The 23,800-nt window shown below is 42.7% G+C and overlaps 1 protein-coding gene across 1 annotated transcript in view; it reads left to right on the top strand.

Moving 5' to 3' along the window:
- Positions 1-14,837, top strand: part of SEC16B (SEC16 homolog B, endoplasmic reticulum export factor) — a 144,123-nt gene extending 129,286 nt beyond the window's left edge. The window contains exon 27 of the mRNA XM_075287463.1: positions 14,603-14,837. Coding sequence (XP_075143564.1) covers positions 14,603-14,680 — 78 coding nt within the window. The 3' untranslated portion in view covers positions 14,681-14,837. The remainder of the gene's footprint in view (positions 1-14,602) is intronic.
- The last annotated feature ends 8,963 nt before the right edge of the window (positions 14,838-23,800 follow it).

The raw sequence follows: 23,800 nt of genomic DNA, 5'->3' as shown, positions 1-23,800 counted from the left end.
TTACAGTCCCTGCAAAGGGCTTTGCAGAAAAATACTGGCAGCGGAAATGCTGCAAATTCCAAAACTGTGTCGTTTTTGGAAATCGCAGCAGAAACCGCCAAGTATACGTATAATTGAAGCAGAAAGTCCATAGACTTCTTGTGAAAAGCACTGCGGGAAAAAACGCAATGTGTTTCCGCTGCGTTTTTTCCCACAGTACTTTTTGGCGGTGGCTTGCTACGTGGGACCTTAGCCTTGATGTTCCAATATAAAAAAAATACACAGAAAAAATTGAAATACGCAACTTAAAAAAAAAAATCACCCTTTGGTGGATGCTCTAGTCTTCGTAATGTAGTCTAGCAGGGCTAAGGCCTTGTTCACATCTGCGTTGGTATTCCATCCCCCGAACGGAATACTGAATGCAACTGCAATCGGTGTGCCAGTGAAAGCACACGGACTCCATAGACTATAATGGGGTCCGTGTGCTTGCCGCCAGATCTCTGCAGGGAACATGCAGACAGGAAAGTAGTTCACAATCTACTTTCCTGCCCACATGATTCGTGCAGGCAGCTCGTGGCAAGCACACGGACCCAATTATAGTCTATAACAGGAGTGCTCACACTTTTTCAGCGTGTGAGCTACTTTATTAGCTGACCAAGGCAAAAGATCTACTAGGGCGGGCCTACTGAGGGCCTATGGACGGGACCGGGCAGGCTTGTGGGCGGGGCGGGCGGGGCGGTGGGTGGGGCCGGGCATTTGGGCGGGGCCTGGCAGATAGTGAGAGCAGGAGACAGCGGCGTTCTGTGGCTGCCCAGGGATCCCCGGTGTCTGTTTGTTCACAGCACAGGCTGAGAGTTATCCCGCCTGCCAGTGTCCGGAGAGGACTCTCAGCCTGCACTGTGAACAAGCAGACACCGGGGATCCCTGCATCCCGCGATCGACCCATACATCCTTTGCGATCTACCAGTAGATCGTGATCGACGTATTGGGCACCCCTGGTCTATAGGGTCCATGTGCTTTCACTGGACAGTGCTTGCAGTTGCGTTCGGTATTCCCATGCGGACTCCCCTGGATTAAATACCAACGCAGATATCAACCAAGCACAAAGTTTTTGCTCTCGGACTATCATATAAACTTGTGCAATTCAAATCAGGGAAAATATCTTCTTGTTGAAATAATTGACTCTTAACTGTTTGGCATATGGTTGGAAATATTATTTTCAATGGCTTTCACCTTGTTTTAATTTGCTTTGCATCTTTGCATCCCCGGCCCCTGTTAGCTCTCCAATAATGAATAGCTGGTAATGAATGTGTTATTTACATCTTATAGCGCCACAAACAAGGTAAATGTGTTGTTGTTTTCTTACCTTGCCGCTGAGCTTTAATTATTTGGTAGCTTTTCCTAAGCAGTTGAAAGACAATAAATGGTGATTTTATGTGAGGATCAAAAAATCTGCGGTGATAGCAGTATTAGAAATGCTAATCGAGCCGTCACTAGATGTGCAAACATAATTAAGAAATCAAGAAAAAGCAATCATATTAAATTAATAGCAAAATAATCATTCTGCCAGGAAAAAAAATGCGCAGTCTGAAGGGAGGGGGAGGGGCGAGATATCACTACTAATCACAAGGTCCATTCATCACCGGAGAAGGGGTCAAATGGGCTTAATATCCAATAACCTGCTTATTTTGGTTCAAAATGAGACATTTCTGTTAAATGTAACATAATTAGCGACACGATTTATTAAAGAACTTCAACTTCTGTTTTTGATAATTATACAAATATCTACTTAATTTCGTGTTGTTGTTTAGGAGCGCTTCGCTGCGTTTGGTGATGGGATAGTTGACTGATAACGTTTTATTGTAAAATAATAACATTGCGTCTCAAAGATGAGGGACAGTCTTGAAATAGTTCAAGGCTTGGGTGCAAAAAAATGAAGCCATATATAACTTTTTGGGGGACTAGGAGTCATGGTTGCAGCGCCCTCTGGGTCACAGTGAGACTTCGTTCGCTAACATGAGTGCAGGGGTCACAGTGACACGTCATCTGTTGCTTGCACGATGAATCGGGGCCAAAGTTGCCGACTGGCCCTAGCCTAAGAGTTTTTGATACTTTTTGAGTTGGATCATGAGATTGTCTGTGTGTGTGTGTGTCTGTGTGTGTGTGTGTCTAGTGGTGTTGCCCTTCTTAGCTCCACCGCTGTGAACCAGGGCAGGGACTCACTGAACAGCAGCGGTTCCCACTCTTGACCTGGCCATATACTACAGGTTTAGTTATTCATATGAGCGGCCAATTCCATTTAAGGGTAAGTTTACACTGAGTTTTTTGGACTGGATTTTGATGCGGAATCTGCCTCAGAATCCGGCGTCAAAAAAACCCTCCTATTGACTTCAATGAGAGCCGTTCACTTCTTTTGTCCGCTAGCGTTTTTCTCCCGCTTGTGGAAAAAAGAAGCGAGTTGCCCATTCATGCCGTGGATTCTGCGATTGAACCCACCGCAGCGTCCACGACGCGACACTCACTCCCGACTAGGCCCATTCATTTGGGCCTAATCTGGAGTGGAATGTCATGACTGGATGCCAATGCACTGCTTCCCACATCAAAATCCAGTCCAAAAAAACTCAGTGTGAACTTACCCTAAGATGTTGTGCAGGATTAGAAAACATGGCTGATTTCTTCTTCTCTGGAAGCGACATCGTATCTGTTGGTCACATGGCCATGGCACAGCTCGGTACCAATCATTTATTGGGCAATGAGCTGTAGACTTGCTATGTGACCAATAGACATGAGGTTACTTCCTGTGAAGTAGAAGCCGCCATGTTTTCTAATCCTGCCCCATCCCTTTAACCTCCAACACAAATGGGATACCAGATACCTTGGAAATGGGACCAACAACAATCAGCTGATTTCTGCGGTGGCTCTATTACTAATTGGGTTGTCTGTGCTGAAAAAAACCCTTTAAGTTCCATTAACCCCTTTAAGTTCCATTAAGCTCCATTCACATGGAGGAAAATGATGAGGAATTTGGTGTGCAATTTTCCACACTGAAAAAAAGGCCTCCCATTGATTTCAATGGGTTCTGCTAGCTTTTTTTCCCACTACTTACTTCTCCTTGCAAATGACCACTGGGTTTCCAGGTTGGATCAACCCTGAACCACATGATGGGAACCAGTGCTCAGCCCTCCTGTGCCTCCTACCTCATATTCCATGTTGTCTGCTAGTTATCTGTACTATGGGGGGCTGAATTTAGTATTATAATACTAGCCTCTGCTTGCAACTTTGTCTGCGTGTTGTTGGCGTCGATGATCTGCCTATATTCAGCAAATTGCTGCCGTTGATGGTTTGCCTGCTCCGGAGTTTCGGCAGCTCTTAAGCTGTCCTGCTGCTGAACTTGTTCCTCACACCGTGCCTGTGATTGTTCCAGGATCTCAGCAGTTCACTGGGACGCCATATAATGATCGTGTTGTTGCCGTTGATAATCCGCCTCCGTTTCAGCAGCTGTCAAGCTGGCCTGCTGCTAAACTCGTTTCTTGCACTGTGCCCGTGTTTGTTCTGGCATCTCAGCAGCTCGCTGGGGCACCATATAATAAGCATGTTGTTGGTGCCGATGATCCCCCTCAGCTCCGCTTGAGGAGAAGTCTGTGACTTCTGGCTACCTTCATAGCTCTTATTGTTTTAGTATTTTGCAACAAATTAGATTTTCTTTTTCCCGGCATGTTTAAAAGTAGCAAACTGCCAATTTGGATTAAAGGTGTTTTCCCATCCAGTGTGTCAGCATTGCCTGGAGCAGATCAGATAATATGCAAATGCCGTACACAAAGGACTGAGGGTTAGCTGAGTATTTACATAGAAAGATAACAGACCTGGCTTTATCAGAACCTGAGATAAGCTGCTGCCAAGAGCAGAGTAATATAGTATGTGAACATAAATTCATAACAGTCATGAAGCCATATCATTTACTGGGATAAAAAGTAGCCTATGTGTTAATCGAGGTTAAAAACTATCTATGTGCCAAATTTCATTCAAATCAGTTCAGTCGTTTTTGCGTGATTGAGGAACAAACATCCAAACACACATATTAGTAGGATACTATTGTTCAGACAGCCTTGCTGGTTCGGCGGTGGGATAAGTTCTAACCCTTACCCCCCATTATGTCTACATGCTGAACACCCTCTTGGTTGAACTCAATGTACGTATTGTATGTCTTGTTTTGATGTATATTGTAACTGTTCCATTGTCTAGCTAGTTTATTGTAATGTTCGCTATATAATTGCTTGTAACGTTCTCTCCTCGTACTGACATTGTGTATCAAAGACCTTTTAGAGAAACAGAACAAAGGGTCTATCGGACGCCAATATCTTCATTTCATATGAATGCCAGGAGCACAGAGGTTCATCTCATACATTGATGCATTAGTTCAACCTAATCATCAGGAGTATAACTTGGCTTTTAATACCAATCCTTTCCCTTCCCCCCCAAATCAAAAAACTTACATAAACTTGTAAGTTCTTTTCTCGTGTGAAGTTTTTCCTCTTCAACCTCTTAGAAGTTGTCTTTAACAAGTCGATGCTGGATTTACAAAGATAATGACTGTTAAAGAGGTGAGAAGAGCAGATTGGTGGGGGTGCCAGGTGTCGGACCTCCACCGTTCTGATATTGATGACCTATCCATAACTCACCCTATGCGGTATTTCTTTCCCTACATAACATATGGTTTCGGTACTATTTCTGATCAACCTTCTTCACCTCTAATATATGCCTGCCCGCATCCCTCAGTACACATCTCTTCTCATCCTCATTTACCGTCCTTATTTATTGTCTAATTCACGTAACATAAATAAGACAACCAGATTGATTTTCTGAGTAAGCACCGCCGCGTTACTATTGTGATGCGGTATAATGTGCTTTGTGGCAATTGTAGACTTTGCTATACCTTAAAATAAGAAAAATCGAAAAACTGAAAAAAGTGATATCCAGCGCTATACTATCTCATTGTACATAATGGGGCACATTATTAATCTATTTGTGTCTTTTTTTGCGTAAATTTGTTCATGGAGCATTTGTGCCTTGGTTTCCAGATGTTATGCCCTCCTCGCCGCTTTTGCTTTTTGGCGTGGCCTAAATGGAGATCCTATTCAGGGCCGGATCACACCTGCGCTCGGTCTCCGTTTTAGCCAATCTGGCGGGTTTCCGTCTTCTGCCTTGAGAAACTGGACAGGGGAAGGAAACCCGGCGGTCAGTTTTCGAACCCATTCACTTGAATGGGTTTGCAAAGTGATCGCCCATGAGTGTCTTCTGCCTCTCTGCGGCGAAACGGGTTTTGTAGCCGGGCACAAATTTGCACATGCAGGACTTTGTGTCCAGTTAAAAAAATTGAGAGGCAGAAGACGCTCACGGGCGGTCACTTTGAAAACCCATTGAAGTGAATAGGTTTGACAACTGACTGCCGGGTTTCTGTCCCTTATCCTGTTTTTTGGGGCAGAAGATTGAAACCCGCCGGATTGGCTAAAGGGGAGACCAGGCACAGGTGTGAAACCGCCCTTACGTTTTAATCATGAGCCTTTTTAACAAGGTGCAAAAAATAGTGCACATGCACACCGGTACATGCGCAGCGTAAAAGAACCCATCAGGTCCGAAAGTATTAAAAATCTGTAATTGCGCAATTTTTTGCTCTTAACAAGGAGGTGCACCTACATCATAAACGGACACCAAGTAAAAGTAGTCAAAAAAGAGTGCAGCTGTGCAAAATATGGCCAAAAATGGAGCAGATGATAAATAATCCCCATTGTATACCTACAATGCACATGTACTTGCACCTCTAGAGCTGAAATATTAAATTCATTGCAGGCAACTTACTGATAAATTCCATATCCGCATATGTTGGACTAGAGGACTCGGGGTCTTACTTTATGGCTGGAAGCTCCATACAACTTGCTTTTGTAGAATAAAGGGGCTTTCCAGGTTTAGGCTCGATGTAGTGTAAATGCCGTGGTTTTGTAGCACGGGAAACACTGGAGCAAATACTGTGGCATTTTAAAATACCTGCAAAGTTCCACAGTGGACATGCTGCGATTTTAAAAACCGTTGCCTTAGCCTTAAAGGGTTTTTATGGGACTTGTCAATTGATGGCCTATCCTTAGGATAGGAAAAAAAAACAAAAGAGACACCGAGCACACTATATAGTGTAGAATGTCTGATAAATTTTGGTGGAAATAACCAGAAGATTTAAAAGGACCAAATGGCCTCTCACCTGATGAGGTTGTGACAATCGCTCACAACTACGTTTGGGGTTTACCGTCAGGTGGAGGAGGCAGCACGTCTGATGGACACCGGCCAAGGCCAGGGAAGATAGAGTTTTCAATGAAATGGAAAGACGGCGCTCTCAGGTCACAACAGGATTTTATTCAAAAAGACAATGATGCACAACGCTAAAAAATCGCCGCGTTTCGGGCACACCTGCCCTTTCTCAAGTGCGTAACTAATTAGAAAATAGATAAAACAAGTATTCACTTCAACGTTTTTTTGGCCAGAGAAGCACTTAGGCCTAAGTTAAAATATACTTAAACTTAGGCCTAAGTGCTTCTCTGGCCAAAAAAACGTTGAAGTGAATACTTGTTTTATCTATTTTCTAATTAGTTACGCACTTGAGAAAGGGCAGGTGTGCCCGAAACGCGGCGATTTTTTAGCGTTGTGCATCATTGTCTTTTTGAATAAAATCCTGTTGTGACCTGAGAGCGCCGTCTTTCCATTTCATTGAAAACTCTATCCTTAGGATAGGTCAGCAATGAAAGATCTGTGGGGGTCTGACAACTAGCTGGTTGAAGTGGGAACTCCTGCTTCACAGGCCATGTGACATTCTTCGGTTACATGACTTGATCGCTGCTCAGTCCCATTCAAGTGAATGGGCTGGACTGAGATATCAAGCTCATCTGTTGTTGTATGGTGTTGTGCATGGTAAGTGTGGAAGAGGCTGCAGAGCTCACCCTAAAGCTGCAGCCTCTTCAAACAGTGGGGGGCCCTGGTGTCAGACCCCTGCTGATCTTAGGTCATCAGTTACGAAGTACTGGCACACCCCTTTAAAAATGGTTGACCTATCCTAAGGCCACCTCTGTTTATGTTTCCCATCGTATCCTCATAGAAAGTGCCTATAAGACTTCCCTGCCCTATTGTTACCAGGAGCCATGTATTATAGGTCATTGCTGGCAGCCATAATGATCGGAAGTCAACTTATCAAGTCCATTATATTACACATTGACAAGTTGATGTGGCACATTCTCATACCCATGCGGAATCTTATACCTATAGGGATATGATGTCTGTTATTCCTATGGGATATCTGCTGTGTGGCAAACATATATGGCTTCATAAGATACATCACTGGCTACCCTATATATCGCACCCTACATGAAACCATCAAACTAAATTCACTTGCAATTTTAATTTAACGACTATCGACATTCATCCATGCGGTCGCCGGCTGAAATCCTCTGCGGTAGAGCTTAGCTTAAAACGTCCTTGCCAAAATTAACAAGAGCTTACATGCACACAAATGCACGTACTACATAGAGTTATTGGACATGTATGAAATCAATGGGAAATTCCAATATAGTACTGCTCCCAGGGGCTGGAGATTATCCAGTGGTTGCAGTTTTATTACCACTAAGCTCTTACAGATGGGGGAGGGGAGAGTGTTCATTAAAAGAGAAGTTAAAGCAGATAGAAAATACCCAGCGGTGTCATACATCTCTCCTGCACTGTCCGGGGCTCATATTATTTCTGCCGTAGTGCTACACAAGTCTCCTAATGGTCTTGATGAAATGTTCAGCTCGTTTCACTAAAGCCAGACCCATTGCCGAGAAAGTAGGTTACCGGCTCCGAAAATATATGATCTATGCCTTTAATCAAAGGGTGCAATAAACACATATCACATCCATGTGGCTATAGGATATACAGGGATATATGGTGAGATGCTTACGCTATTGTTTTGTGATATATAGTGTGTCTTGATGTGTAGGGAGTTATCTTCTCATAGGGTCTGGTATGTGATGTATGTTTGTTACACGTTTATTATATTTACTGTGGGGAAGTTAGCTCGGTAGGAGCAGTGGTGCGGACCCAACAGTCAAGACAGGGACACAAAATGTGCAAAAAACTACTTTATTTAGGAAACAAAACAGGAAACTAAATAAACCTTGAATCCAGAAACAAAATTCATCCTTAACTTCGGGCAAAAACACAATAAAATCCTGCTCGTCTGAGCAATTAATTAAGCAGAACAGTTAACCTAACTATACATGTGGCTTACTTCCAGCAACACGAACAAACCAGGCGCAATTTTGTCTCACCGGACTCGGGGTTACAGGACAGAACCATACACTTCCTTTCATCCCATGGAACATCCCTGGAATGCAGGAGCTGCAGCCTTTTTCTTGCCCAGTAATGAGCCCAGGATCCACACCTGGTCTAAGGCCTACTCCAGATCCTCCCTGGACCACACATAGGTTCAGATAGGACCACATAGTATGTAGCAATGTTCATTACTATGTGCCATGGACAGTGGATCATGGATCCTTTTGCCACCTAACCGGGTTACTTCTAAGAGCACTGTCTAAGCAGTTCCCTTGTTCTCACTCTTAAACCCCTCTACAGGGTTCTGGTCTTCACTGCAGGGGACTATGGGGTGACTCCAACTACAAGTAGTCCAAATGTAGGTGGCTGATGATCCAAATGCCAGAGATACGCTGGTGTGAAACAGCAAAGGGTTATGCAAAAGTGCGGTCAAGTCAAGTCTGAAGGTTAGGGGCGGGCTGTGAAGAAGCAGAGTCATGGAAATACCCTGGGGCAGAAGGCTGGTGGTACACATGCATAGTTACTGTGAACCTGAACATATGATATCATATAAAGGGGTATTGCTGTTTTGGCATATGAGTGTTTTTCTTGCAAATATAAGGTCCCATGCACATGGGCAGCCCAGACTAGGAAAATCCAGTCCATACATCAGCCAGATTTCCCCGTCTGAACTAAGTCTTGCATCATAGTGATCTACGTCTACGTTCCCCTCCAGTTGCCTCCAATTTACTGTCCCCTTCCATTTACCCCTAGTTTAATGTCCCCCTCCAATTGTGGACCTAGCCTGCTCCTTCTCTATCATGACAGTAAGTTGCTTGGATTTGTGTGCCCAAAAATTACCCCCATACAGTGACCATATAATGGAAGGTATCAGTTCTACAAAGGTGCTAGAGATGAGCCATTTGGATTGCACTGCATTCAACCCATATTTTCCGACACATGTCCACTTTCCCTATCTTCAATGCCCCTATCTATAGTGCACTAAATGAAAAATTTGCCTCCTAATCAGTAAATGTGCCCCCATCCCCTTTAAGATGCTCACAGTAACCATGCCCCATACAGTAATAGTGCTCTTTTTGTGCCCAAACATGCTGATACTGGCACCTTTGTGCTCCATACCAATGTAGCAATGCCCCCCTTTGTGTCCCTATATAGCCATATAGTAGTGCCCCCTTTTTGCCCTCATATAGTATTCTCCTTACAGCCCTATTAGGAAGCCTGGTTTGGGAAGATGAGGACTGAAATTGTGATACAGTCTGGAGATTTTCTTAAAGAATTGTGTTTTTTTTAACCAACAACTTCTCGATATTGGTGCGGGTCATATTGGTAGGAATGAAGTCTGGACTGAATATATATTTTCATGTGAATTAGTGATATACAAGACATAACCTGATTCTCCTGTATTTGATGAAATGGTTTTCGCATCTAAACAGATTCAATCAATAGTCCTTTCTTTCCTAATAATAATACTATAATGAAGAGCCCTCCCATAGGAATCCTATTCTAAATGTTCTGCGATGTTCCTAGACTACATAACATTGAGTCGTCTGCCAATGACCTTCATTAGGGTTCACCTTCAATACAATAGAAGAGACTTGGCAGATCCAACCCCCCCTCCCCAAATAAAAAGTTTAGTGGTCACCAAATGACCAATTATCTGGAATTTCGAGGTTCCATTCAGAAGAGCAAATTTTTGCTTTTTAACCCCTTTCCACTGCAGACATTTTTTGGGTTTGCATTTTTTTTTTTTTTTTTTTTTACCGGACAGCTGGATATGGAAGAGTACTGTTGAGGGGAAGGGGGGGGCAGTGCCGCACCTCCCATGAGGCGACCTCAAGCGACCGCTTCAGGCGGCGCTATGCCAGGGCCTCAGGGAGGGCGGCATTTTTGGTTACCTAAGCCAGTCCAGGACAAGCTCAGGCAGAGAGCAGGTCGTCTCCGTGCCTGCTCTCTGCCGGCGAACTGTGCTAAGCCCCGCCCCCTGTACTTCGCCATGCCCCCTCCTCTCCGCCCCCTCCTCCCGGCAGAGGGGGGGGGGTGGCTTTCTGTAGTTCACCTCGGGCGTCAAAAGGGGCAGGTTCGCCCCTGGGGGGGGGGGGGGGGGGGTTGTGGTGTAACTTAGAGCCCATGATTGACACTAGGCTGTAAGACCCACTCTTCTGATGGTGGAGGGATGCTGAAAATAACAGCACCGATATCTCCGGCACCCGGGCGTGTACCAGCAAAGCTGACAGTGCACTGAATTTAGAGCTTTGTCTGCTGTCTAGCAGTATATAATACCCCCAATCTGTGAAAGGTCATCTTTAGCAGGGTGTAACTACCAGGGTAGCAGCGGTAGCGGCTGCCACAGAGCCCGGGACACTAGGGGGCTCGGTGGCAGCCGCTACTGCGGCGGCAGGTAACAGGCCCCATTTACTTACCGATCCTGGCTCCTGCTCACGGCCACCGATGCATCTCTTTCTGCAGAGGCAGCTGTGAGCATGAGTTTACAAATACCACTATCTTTATACTTGGGGGTCTTTTCAGATTCCCCGAGTATAATGATCAGAGGGCTAGGATAGGTGAAGGAACATATAAAACACTGTTACTTACCTCTCCTGGGCTCTGGACAGCTTTGGGCCTACTTGGTGACATCACGTGGGCTGGGCATGCGTCATTACGCATTACAATGCAAGCCCAGCTCAAGTGACGTCCCGTACATCATTGAAGATGGCTGACATCAGCAGGGAGTGCGCTGGAACCCAGGAGAGGTAAGTAACATTGTTTTTTATGTTTGTATCCTCCCCTAGGTCTCTGATATTATACTCTGGGGTCTGAAATGTTCGCATTGGGGCCCCGCCATTCCTAGTTTAAAGGTACAGTAAGCAAAACTGAATTAGATACTCCTTCCCTCACTGTTTGCCTGTTTGCTTACTCTACTATGCTGTTTCTGCAATTGGAGAACTATTGGAGAACTGCACAGAGCAGCCCTGGGGGTCAGGGTATAGGAACAATTATTCCCAATGTGCCAGTGATTTGCTATGAGGGGAATAAACCTTGAACTATCTTCTTGCCCTACTGTAGACAGGGCACTGCAGAAAGGCTCCTGATCCGGCCAGTTGTCTTACAGGCAAACACAGGTCAGTGAAGAAGTAAAGATATAGTTTGATGGTCTTATCTTATTTGCTATATAAGTTGAAAGGATGGGTGGATATTAATGGAGGAACGTATTTGGGCATTTTGTATATTTACCGTTCCTTTATGTAGCCAGACACTGATTTGCAGGGCAGCCATCTACAGAATTCTAGTTAATTTTTTGGATATGGTGGCTGTGTTATGTGTAGCGGATGTGTCATGTAGCTCATATAGTGAACAGATGTTCATTCCTTATACTATGTAACTGTATAGAAGCCTAGGGTTATGTATGAAGGATTGTTTCTGGTTTCCTTGGGGAATTGTAATGAGTTTACATTGCACATTGCATTACACATAAGATAATAGGGTAATTTAACTCTACGACCTCTATATGACCAAGAAATAAATATAGCGTCCGATGGTTATACTCTAGACTACCGCTATACACCTCCATATAACCAACGATCAGCATGATAGCCTTGATTTCAGATCGCTTATGAATGGCATTTCAGTAATGTCTGTAGACCTGTTAGGAAACAACTTTTGCTTTTATGAGTTATCTCCTTGGACCCCCTACAATCCTGTCTAGCCCGAAGCTCAGTTATGTGATTAGTTCAATGCTGTTAGCGATACCACTGGCCCTAGACGCTACAGGCTTCATAGACACTGCTAAGAATCAGAAAGTATACAAATGTAGAACACAGTCAGTTAAAAAGTTTAGTTGCAAGTTAAAGAATAGAGAAATGTAGTAAAACAGAGAAACAAGTTCTTCCGTATTGAGACAACAGAACTATCTCACAGTAGCAGATGATAATATGGACTTTTTGGGCAACCCGAGGGCCCGAAGCCACCCAAATCTCTCAGCAACTTTATCAAGTGTATGCCACATGGTCCGCGGTGGCAGTGGAATCTTACATACACCTGTTAATACACACGGTAGCTAGACTTCCCATAAGCCAGGTGGCAATATCATAGTCTGCCCTGACAACTTTAGGGTGATGGGGACCCACAATCTTCCTCCAGCCCATGGTAGTCTTAGCCCCTTCACGCTAAATCGCGTGACTATACATGATTCGGCGTGATGTGGTGTATGGAAAAGTCTCAGGAGCTGAGCTCTCTCCATATACGGTGCATGTTGACTGTATAACACAACCGGCACCCACCATTAACAGCAGCGATCAGTGGTGACACTGATCACAGCTATTAACAGATGTTGCGGTTAAACACGACCACGGCATGTGGGTCGTGGGTGCCACCATCTTTGATCAATCGCTGCCCTCCAGATCATGTGGAATGGAAGACCAAATCCCAAACCCAAAGGGATTGGGATAGAAGTAGAGGAATGGGGCTCATGTCCTCTGTTACACTTGAAAAAGGGGAGCAATCCCCGAAATGCGTAGTGTGCATGGATGGAATGAAGCTGTTTCTTGACTTCTATACATCTGGACGAGTGCAGTCCCTCTATTACTATCCCAATCCCTTTGGGTTTGGGTCCTCCATTCTGTACTGTGACACCTTTGGGTTGTTATCGGCTGCTCCAGCCATTCCAGAAAACAATACGGTAATTGTGGCCCTACTCACAACCCAATAAGGTGAGACTTCTGCCTTCTCTACTTTACCAAATTACTTGTGTTATCAAACAGTATTACACTACGTACTGCTCCGTGCTCTCTATTTGTTTTCTATAAGCCGCCCTCCGGATCATCGTCGGAGGGTGACGACTGGTTGCCATGACAGCCGGGAGCCTAACGAAGGTTCTCAAGCTTGTCATTACATCGATTCTATTACACGGCGCCATAGTATTTCAGTGTATAGTATGAGCGATCGGACCCTCTAGGGTTCAAGGTCCATGGGGGGGGGGTCTGAAAATAAAAGTAAAAGAAAATTTTTAAAAAATTTTTAAAGTATAAAAAACACAAAACACAAAAGTTTAAATTCACCCCCCTTTCCCTAGATCCCATAAACATTAATGAGCACAAATACATGAGGTGTCCCTTCGCTCAAAAATGCCCAAACTATTAAAATAAAAAAAATATTTATCCCATACGGTGAACGGCATGGCGGGAGAAAAGTCAAAATGGCCAAATGGCTATTTTTTTCTTAACAGCCTCGTATATATAATGGAATAAAAAGTGATCACACCACCAGAATTTCCCTAAAATGGTATCAATAAAAACGCCATCTTGTCCCGTATAAAAAGATGCCATATCCAGCTCCTTATATATAAAAAAAGTGGCAGGTGTCAACACAATTTTTTTTTTTCTATTTTTCAAAGCTTTACATTTTTTCTTAACTATATCAAAACATTACAAACACTATATACGTTTGGTATCGCCGTGATCGTAACACAGGTAACGTCATTGTTACCACATAGTGAATGCCGTAAAGATTAAACCCATGAGAAATTGGGGCAAATGCGTTTTTTTTTTTTCCAATTCCACCCCATTCAGAATTTTTTCCAGCTTCCCAGCACGTTGCACAGGATATTGAACGGCGGCATTACAAAGTACAATTTGTTTCACAAACAATAAGCCACCGTGTGACCTGAAAAATTAAAAGAAAAAATATGGCTCTTGGAATGGGGAGAGGGAAAAACGGAAATGCCAAAACGGAAATTGGCCGAGACATGAAAGGGTTAATTCCTCCCTGCTTTCCCTGATGAGCGAATAGTATTTGAATGAATACCTCGCCGCCATAGGAATGCGTGTAAGCGGCCGAACACCAAGGGGTTAAGCGCATCGAATAGTCAATGCACATAACCCCTTGGTGATTGGCCGCTTACACGCATTCCTATGCCGGCGAGGTATTCGATCGAAAACTATTCGCTCATCTCTAGTCAGAATGCATTTGTTGTACAGATAGCCTCCTCTAGTCATACTGATGGGGCTTTTCTTACCCTAGGCGTGTGCTAACCAAGTGTGAAAAAAAATTCCTTACCAAATTGGGCGTTTCGTATTGTATATGTCCGGTGCAAGAAAGTATCAAATTTGTAGTAAATTGGCGTTCTTAACTGAATTCATGAAACGTTAAAGTATAACTCAGCGTAACAACCCAGTCCTGCCGCATAATCCTGCCTAGAATTTATAGAAAGAGAAGAACTTAAAATGGATGCTTGCTAAGTTGTAATATCATTGTCTAAGTTTTATGTCTTGTCCTCTAGTTCATCCAGGACACTAGTCAAGTCACAAACAAGTCCAGCCGCCCTCCGCGAGGACGATATCCGTTTCAGCGCCGATGACCAATGACCTCAAGAATCACCACTCAGGGAGAGCCATATGGACAGTCATTACATTGTGGTGTTCTTGTTTTTTCCTTCCTATCACAGGGCTCAGTGTAAAACGTCTTCTTTCTGTTCTTTATCAGATTTCTAAACCTCTATAGATCTTAGGAATCCATTAACCCTTTACAATAAAAGCGCACCCTGTTAAATGCACAAGGTAGAACAATTTGTTTTAGTGTCTGCTATCTGATTTTGACTAAAAGAGTACAAGGATAATACACACAGTGATGTCACAGTACAGGGATAATACACACAGTGATGTCACAGTACAGGGATAATACACACAGTGATGTCACAGTACAGGGATAATACACACAGTGATGTCACAGTACAGGGATAATACACACAGTGATGTCACAGTACAGGGCTAATACACACAGTGATGTCACAGTACAGGGATAATACACACAGTGATGTCACAGTACAGGGATAATACACACAGTGATGTCACAGTACAGGAATAATACACACAGTGATGTCACAGTACAGGGATTATATACACAGTGATGTCACAGTACAGGGCTAATACACACAGTGATGTCACAGTACAGAGATAATACACACAGTGATGTCACAGTACAGGAATAATACACACAGTGATGTCACAGTACAGGGATAATACACAAAGTGATGTCACAGTACAGGATAATACACACAGTGATGTCACAGTACAGGGATAATACACACAGTGATGTCATAGTACAGGGATAATGTACCTAGTGATGTCACAGTATAGGGATAATACACACAGTGATGTCACAGTACAGGGATAATACACACAGTGATGTCACAGTACAGGGATAATACACATAGTGATGTCACAGTACAGGGATAATACACATAGTGATGTCACTGTCCAGGGATAATACACACAGTGATGTCACAGTACAGAGATAATACACACAGTGATGTCACAGTACAGAGATAATACACACAGTGATGTCACAGTACAGGGATAATGGGCCACCATGAGTTTCATAACAAAATTTGTAATAGAGCCCCATTATTATGGATTTTATCATCCATCGTCCTCTTAGTTGTTGCTATACCGGCTACCCTGTCAGATACCACCATGAACAGGCCTAAGTTGCAGTCCTAGACACAGATCACTGCCGAGAATGAATCCTTTTGTTACTTGATGCACGCTCTGTTTTTTGATCCTTCTCTCCATCATATATATATATATATATATATATATATATATATATATATATACGGTATATACTATAAGCACAGAATAAACAAGTATATATTATTTATGATATATCTTTTCTCTTAAATGCCCAGTATTGTAAGTTACAGGGGCTGTATTGCCAATCTAATGGACCATAATAATGAGGGGAATAGCAAACAGTGATAAATATGTATGAACAGGGAGTCATTTATTAGACGTGGAACTTGGCAGAAATGGAGCACACAAATCTCTGTACAGAATCTGTTTGTTCTTCTCTGCATGACATATATAAGGAGGTGTCAGGCCCCATCCTACACCGTAAGTGTCACAGTTACTTTCAACTTTTAATATTGATATTGTTGTCATCGACATACTGATGTGTTCATGGTCACCATTGCTCCAATTTGGTCAAAGCCTCCAATCTTGCATTACACGACAGTATTGCAGCATGTTAGAGGTTGCAAATAGTGTCGGAGTGACCCTCCAGAGGACCAGAGGACCCTCCATTGAGCACAGGCTCTAACATAATAATGCTCCAGAAGAAGGTACCCAAATTTGAAGAGTACTATGGTCTGTTTCATAGGGTTTGTTAGATGGTCGCCACAGAATCTCAATCCGGTTCCTTAATCCGACTCTGTTTGCAAACTACAATCACAACCATTAGAGGGCAACATATAGATTCTTATAGCTTGTGATATGCTACGCCAAGAGGAATTGTAGGAGAGGATACATCTTTAGATCTATATCTAGTAGTTCTCAGAGTTGCATGCCCTGTATGGTATAGTACGTAATATAACTTAATATAATGCACTACCTGAAGAGGAGAGCTGGAGTCACATGAGCCTTGGAAATACATTAGCTTATTGAAAATAGATGCCTTTTCAGCTCTTGACATACTGTTTCCCACTTTCACTGTGAAAATCTCTGCTCCAGATAGACTTCAGGTCACATGACACATAACTATAGAAGCCTATGGGTCGGGTGGGGGAAGGAATGAGAAGGAAGTATAGGAGTTAAGAGAAGACAGGCATAGACTGGTGCTAGAGCTGAAGAGAAATGTTCTATCACAACTAAAGCACTTTATTCACATCACTACAAGTGAGTCGTTTTCTATATTTGCCCTGCAGAGTCCTGGGGCTGTCCTGGAATGAGAGACAGTTATAGAGCAGACTCTCCTTTACTTACTGTGTGCAGTGTATGGCAGCTACTCTCCACCCAGCAGCTCAGAGAGAACTGCAGACTCCAGATACAGCATGCAAAGGGGAAAACTGCTAAAAACCACATAATATATGTCATTTAATGACCAGACATAGTGTTACTCCTCATGTACACACATAACAGCTTAGGGCGGGTTCACATCTGTGCCCGTGCGCACTTTTCAGCAATCCTGCTAGGTTTCCGTCTTTTGCCCCGAGAAACTGAACAGGGGACGGAAACCCAGCAGTTTTCAAACCCATTCAAGTGAACTGAGCGCCCGTGAGCATTTTGTACCTGTCCGCGGCAAAACCGTTTTTTTTTAACCGGACACAAAGTCCTGCACGTCCGACTTTGCTGATGCATTCCGTCATGGCGAGCGGCGCGGAATGTTCACACGGTGGAAAAGGTTTCCACGACATGTGAACATAGCCTTGCCATCCTCCAAAAATGTGAGTGTGATGTTTCGGTCTATAAGACCTTCATCGGATATCGGATTACAAAGAGGACTATGGAGAAGAACAGAGACCCAAGGCACAAAAGGTAAAACAGCAGAGGCCATTCGGGCGGATCCCACCCATCAAAACCAATGGTGGACTAGCTTTTTTACTGCAGTTTCTTCCTCCTCCCATTTAGTTCAATGGCAGAATCCACCTGAAGATAGAAGATCTTCTTAAAAAAATTAGCTAAAGGAAAAAAGTCTTTGTGACTACTATTGAACTTACCCTAAGCAGTGTGGGGGTCCCAGCGCACCTCCCCCGGAGCTCTCCCCCACCTACGTTGTCTTCAGCCATACAACAATGACATTTATGAATATCGGAAAATAATATTTTTTTCCCTATGAATAAATCAGAGCTGTGTGACTCTCCCAAAATGAAACATTAAAGGTACAGCGGTCGGAAACAAGGCTTTGCTGGAAACACGGCATCTACAATTATAATGACATTTCTTTGCACAAGATTAACAGCAAGGGAAATTTAATAAGTGTCCTTCTCTGTGTGATTATTACATATTCATATTTGTACAGCTGTCATCACTTGCAGATTCGGTAGGGAGACAGAAAACGTTCATCGGAACAACCAGGCTTTATATAGAGCTAGTTAACACTAGATAATGAAGCCGATTTTGCAAATTTACCCGAAATTCGAGGCGACATTTACAACATAGAACGCAACCTGCATATAGGACATGACGGCGGTGGCGCCGGCGCTATTCCTGCTTATTGATCAATTACTTTGGTAATATCAACAAGACATTTGTAAGAGCAAATAAAGGCAGGATGCATATCTCCAGCTTACCATGAATTAAACATGTTTTTATCCTTCGGGTTTTTCTTTTCTTCTATTATTTATAGCGTCTGCCCTGTAGATGGCACACAACAAACTAGGTTTCCGTAGACTTCTAAAACGAAGCTCTTATCAGAATATCAGTTTTCTGCTTTTGCTTTTTCAAGCTCTGAAATCTTAAGATACTGGAGAAAATCGCATTTGTCAACTCAACATTGAGTTTGGGTGATATACATACACTACGGATGGGATTAGAGATACTGTATAATGCGAAGAATGTATTTGCCCCATTTAGATGTCCCCTATTCTGAATAGTATGAAATGTCATATTTGACAAGGGAAACCAGAATAAGCTCATTTTTCTATTGTCCTGCATTTAAAGTGAACCTGTCAAGGGATTTGTGTTGCTGCATCTGAGAGCAGGATATGATAGTTACAGTCCTATGAAAAAGTTTGGGCACCCCTATTAATCTTAATCATTTTTAGTTCTAAATATTTTGGTGTTTGCAACAGCCATTTCAGTTTGATATATCTAATAACTGATGGACACAGTAATATTTCAGGATTGAAATGAGGTTTATTGTACTAACAGAAAATGCGCAATATGCATTAAACCAAAATTTGACCGGTGCAAAAATATGGGCACCTCAACAGAAAAGTGACATTAATATTTAGTACATCCTCCTTTTGCAAAGATAACAGCCTCTAGTCGCTTCCTGTAGCTTTTAATCAGTTCCTGGATCCTGGATGAAGGTATTTTGGACCATTTCTTTCTACAAAACAATTCAAGTTCAGTTAAGTTTGATGGTCGCCGAACATGGACAGCCCGCTCTCAAATGATCTGAAAACAAAGATTGTTCAACATAGTTGTTCAGGGGAAGGATACAAAACGTTGTCTCAGAGATTTAACCTGTCAGTTTCCACTGTGAGGAACATAGTAAGGAAATGGAAGACCACAGGGACAGTTCTTGTTAAGCCCAGAAGTGGCAGGCCAAGAAAAATATCAGAAAGGCAGAGAAGAAGAATGGTGAGAACAGTCAAGGACAATCCACAGACCACCTCCAAAGAGCTGCAGCATCATCTTGCTGCAGATGGTGTCACTGTGCATCGGTCAACTATACAGCACACTTTGCACAAATAGAAGCTGTATGGGAGAGTGATGAGAAAGAAGCCGTTTCTGCACGTACGCCACAAATAGAGTTGCCTGAGGTATGAAAAAGCACATTTGGACAAGGCAGCTTCATTTTGGAAACAAAAATTGAGTTGTTTGGTTATAAAGAAAGGCGTTATGCATGGCGTCCAAAAAGAAACAGCATTCCAAGAAAAACACATGCTACCCACTGTAAAATTTGGTGGAGGTTCCATCATGCTTTGGGGCTGTGTGGCCAATGCCGGCATCGGGAATCTTGTTAAAGTTGAGAGTCGCATGGATTCCACTCAGTATCAGCAGATTCTTGAGAATAATGTTCAAGAATCAGTGACGAAGTTGAAGTTATGCCGGGGATGGATATTTCAGCAAGACAATGATCCAAAACACCGCTCCAAATCCTCAGGCATTCATGCAGAGGAACAATTACAATGTTCTGGAATGGCCATCCCAGTCCCCAGACCTGAATATTATTGAACATCTGTGGGATGATTTGAAGCGGGCTGTCCATGCTCGGCGACCATCTAACTTAACTGAACTTGAATTGTTTGTCCAAAATACCTTTATCCAGGATCCAGGAACTGATTAAAAGCTACAGGAAGCGACTAGAGGCTGTTATCTTTGCAAAAGGAGGATCTACTAAATATTAATAAAAAACAAAAGAGACACCGAGCACACTATATAGTGTAGAATGTCTGATAAATTTTGGTGGAAATAACCAGAAGATTTAAAAGGACCAAATGGCCTCTCACCTGATGAGGTTGTGACAATCGCTCACAACTACGTTTGGGGTTTACCGTCAGGTGGAGGAGGCAGCACGTCTGATGGACACCGGCCAAGGCCAGGGAAGATAGAGTTTTCAATGAAATGGAAAGACGGCACTCTCAGGTCACAACAGGATTTTATTCAAAAAGACAATGATGCACAACGCTAAAAAATCGCCGCGTTTCGGGCACACCTGCCCTTTCTCAAGTGCGTAACTAATTAGAAAATAGATAAAACAAGTATTCACTTCAACGTTTTTTTGGCCAGAGAAGCACTTAGGCCTAAGTTAAAATATACTTAAACTTAGGCCTAAGTGCTTCTCTGGCCAAAAAAACGTTGAAGTGAATACTTGTTTTATCTATTTTCTAATTAGTTACGCACTTGAGAAAGGGCAGGTGTGCCCGAAACGCGGCGATTTTTTAGCGTTGTGCATCATTGTCTTTTTGAATAAAATCCTGTTGTGACCTGAGAGCGCCGTCTTTCCATTTCATTTGAAAACTCTACTAAATATTAATGTCACTTTTCTGTTGAGGTGCCCATATTTTTGCACCGGTCAAATTTTGGTTTAATGCATATTGCACATTTTCTGTTAGTACAATAAACCTCATTTCAATCCTGAAATATTACTGTGTCCATCAGTTATTAGATATATCAAACTGAAATGGCTGTTGCAAATACCAAAATATTTAGAACTAAAAATGATTAAGATTAATAGGGGTGCCCAAACTTTTTCATAGGACTGTATATGATAGGGGAAGAAAAGCTGAGCTGTGTGATATATAGGGTTATATGATAGAGGAGAGAAGCTGAGTTCTGTGATATATACTGTATGTATATATGATAGAGGGAGAGAAGCTGAGCTCTATGATATATATGGTTATATGATAGAGGAGAGAAGCTGAGCTCTGTGATATATAGGGTTATATGATAGGGGAAGAAAAGCTGAGCTGTGTGATATATAGGGTTATATGATAGGGGAGGAAAAGCTGAGCTCTGTGATATATAGGGTTATATAATAGAGGAGAGAAGCTGAGTTCTGTGATATATATGTATATATGATAGAGGGAGAGAAGCTGAGCTCTATGATATATAGGGTTATATGATAGAGGAGAGAAACTGAGCTCTGTGATATATAGGATTATTTGATAGAGGAGAGAAGCTGAGCTCTGTGATATATATGGTTATATGATAGAGGAGAGAAGCTGAGCTGTGTGATATATAGGGTTATAGGATAGAGGAGAGAAGCTGAGCTCTGTGATATATAGGGTTATATGATAGAGGAGAGAAGCTGAGCTCTGTGATATATAGGGTTATAGGATAGAGGAGAGAAGCTGAGCTCTGTGATATATAGGGTTATATGATAGAGGAGAGAAGCTGAGCTCTGTGATATATAGGGTTATATGATAGAGGAGAGAAACTGAGCTCTGTGATATATAGGGTTATATGATAGGGGAAGAAAAGCTGAGCTGTGTGATATATAGGGTTATATGATAGGGGAGGAAAAGCTGAGCTCTGTGATATATAGGGTTATATAATAGAGGAGAGAAGCTGAGTTCTGTGATATATATGTATATATGATAGAGGGAGAGAAGCTGAGCTCTATGATATATAGGGTTATATGATAGAGGAGAGAAACTGAGCTCTGTGATATATAGGATTATTTGATAGAGGAGAGAAGCTGAGCTCTGTGATATATATGGTTATATGATAGGGGAGGAAAAGCTGAGCTGTGTGATATATAGGGTTATATGATAAAGGAGAGAAGCTGAGCTCTGTGATATATAGGGTTATATGATAGAGGAGAGAAGCTGAGCTCTGTGATATATAGGGTTATATGATAGAGGAGAGAAGCTGAGCTCTGTGATATATAGGGTTATATGATAGGGGAGGAAAAGCTGAGCTGTGTGATATATAGGGTTATATGATAGAGGAGAGAAGCTGAGCTCTGTGATATATAGGGTTATATGATAGAGGAGAGAAGCTGAGCTCTGTGATATATAGGGTTATATGATAGAGGAGAGAAGCTGAGCTGTGATATATAGGGTTATATGATAGAGGGGAGAAGCTGAGCTCTGTGATATATGTATATATGATAGAGGAGAGAAGCTGAGCTCTGTGATATATAGGGTTATATGATAGAGGAGAGAAGCTGAGCTCTGTGATATATATGTATATATGATAGAGGGAGAGAAGCTGAGCTCTGTGATATATAGGGTTATATGATAGAGGAGAGAAGCTGAGCTCTGTGATATATAGGGTTATATGATAGAGGAGAGAAGCTGAGCTCTGTGATATATAGGGTTATATGATAGAGGAGAGAAGCTGAGCTCTGTGATATATAGGGTTATAGGATAGAGGAGAGAAGCTGAGCTCTGTGATATATAGGGTTATATGATAGAGGGGAGAAGCTGAGCTGTGTGATATATAGGGTTATATGATAGAGGGAGAGAAGCTGAGCTCTGTGATATATATGTATATATGATAGAGGGAGAGAAGCTGAGCTCTGTGATATATAGGGTTATATGATAGAGGAGAGAAGCTGAGCTCTGTGATATATAGGGTTATATGATAGAGGAGAGAAGCTGAGCTCTGTGATATATAGGGTTATATGATAGAGGAGAGAAGCTGAGCTCTGTGATATATAGGGTTATAGGATAGAGGAGAGAAGCTGAGCTCTGTGATATATAGGGTTATATGATAGAGGAGAGAAGCTGAGCTCTGTGATATATAGGGTTATAGGATAGAGGAGAGAAGCTGAGCTCTGTGATATATAGGGTTATAGGATAGAGGAGAGAAGCTGAGCTCTGTGATATATAGGGTTATATGATAGAGGAGAGAAGCTGAGCTCTGTGATATATAGGGTTATATGATAGAGGAGAGAAGCTGAGCTGTGTGATATATAGGGTTATATGATAGAGGAGAGAAGCTGAGCTCTGTGATATATAGGTTATATGATAGAGGAGAGAAGCTGAGCTCTGTGATATATAGGGTTATATGATAGAGGAGAAAAGGAATGCGGGGGGGGGGGGGTTGGTTAGGGTCTTCGGCTTCGGTCGGGGGGGGGGGGGGGGGCATGTCAAAGGTTCGCCACGGGGCCCCACCGTTCCTAGTTACGCCATTGTCAGTGACCCTCCATCCACTTACATAAATATTCTATATAATGTCACCAGACTAGGCACCTCTGGTTATATAATACAGATGCCTTTTTAGTTTAGTGAATGTCTTATAGGAGATTATTGATGTCATATTTGGGTTCCTTCCCTGAGGATCCTTCTATATCTGTCAGACTGGAGTATCTTCTGCTCTGACAGATGTGGTTTAGCCATGTGTATCATGGCAGCGTTTTGTTACACTGTGATTGGAGAAGCTTCACTGCAGCCCTCCCAGGACCTTTCAGACAGTAATATCACAGACACATCACCGTTTAGCAGTTCAGTGACTTGGGAGTATAATAATTATAAGGCCTAGAAAGCAAAGAGAAGAGGAGTGGGAGCAGCAGGGTCATAGCCCAG

The sequence above is a fragment of the Leptodactylus fuscus genome, chromosome 9 (assembly GCF_031893055.1).
Source record: "Leptodactylus fuscus isolate aLepFus1 chromosome 9, aLepFus1.hap2, whole genome shotgun sequence".
NCBI classification, from domain to species: Eukaryota; Metazoa; Chordata; class Amphibia; order Anura; family Leptodactylidae; genus Leptodactylus; species Leptodactylus fuscus.
Note: the sequence above shows the minus strand (reverse complement) of the source record. Positions and strands in the feature narration are given on the sequence as shown.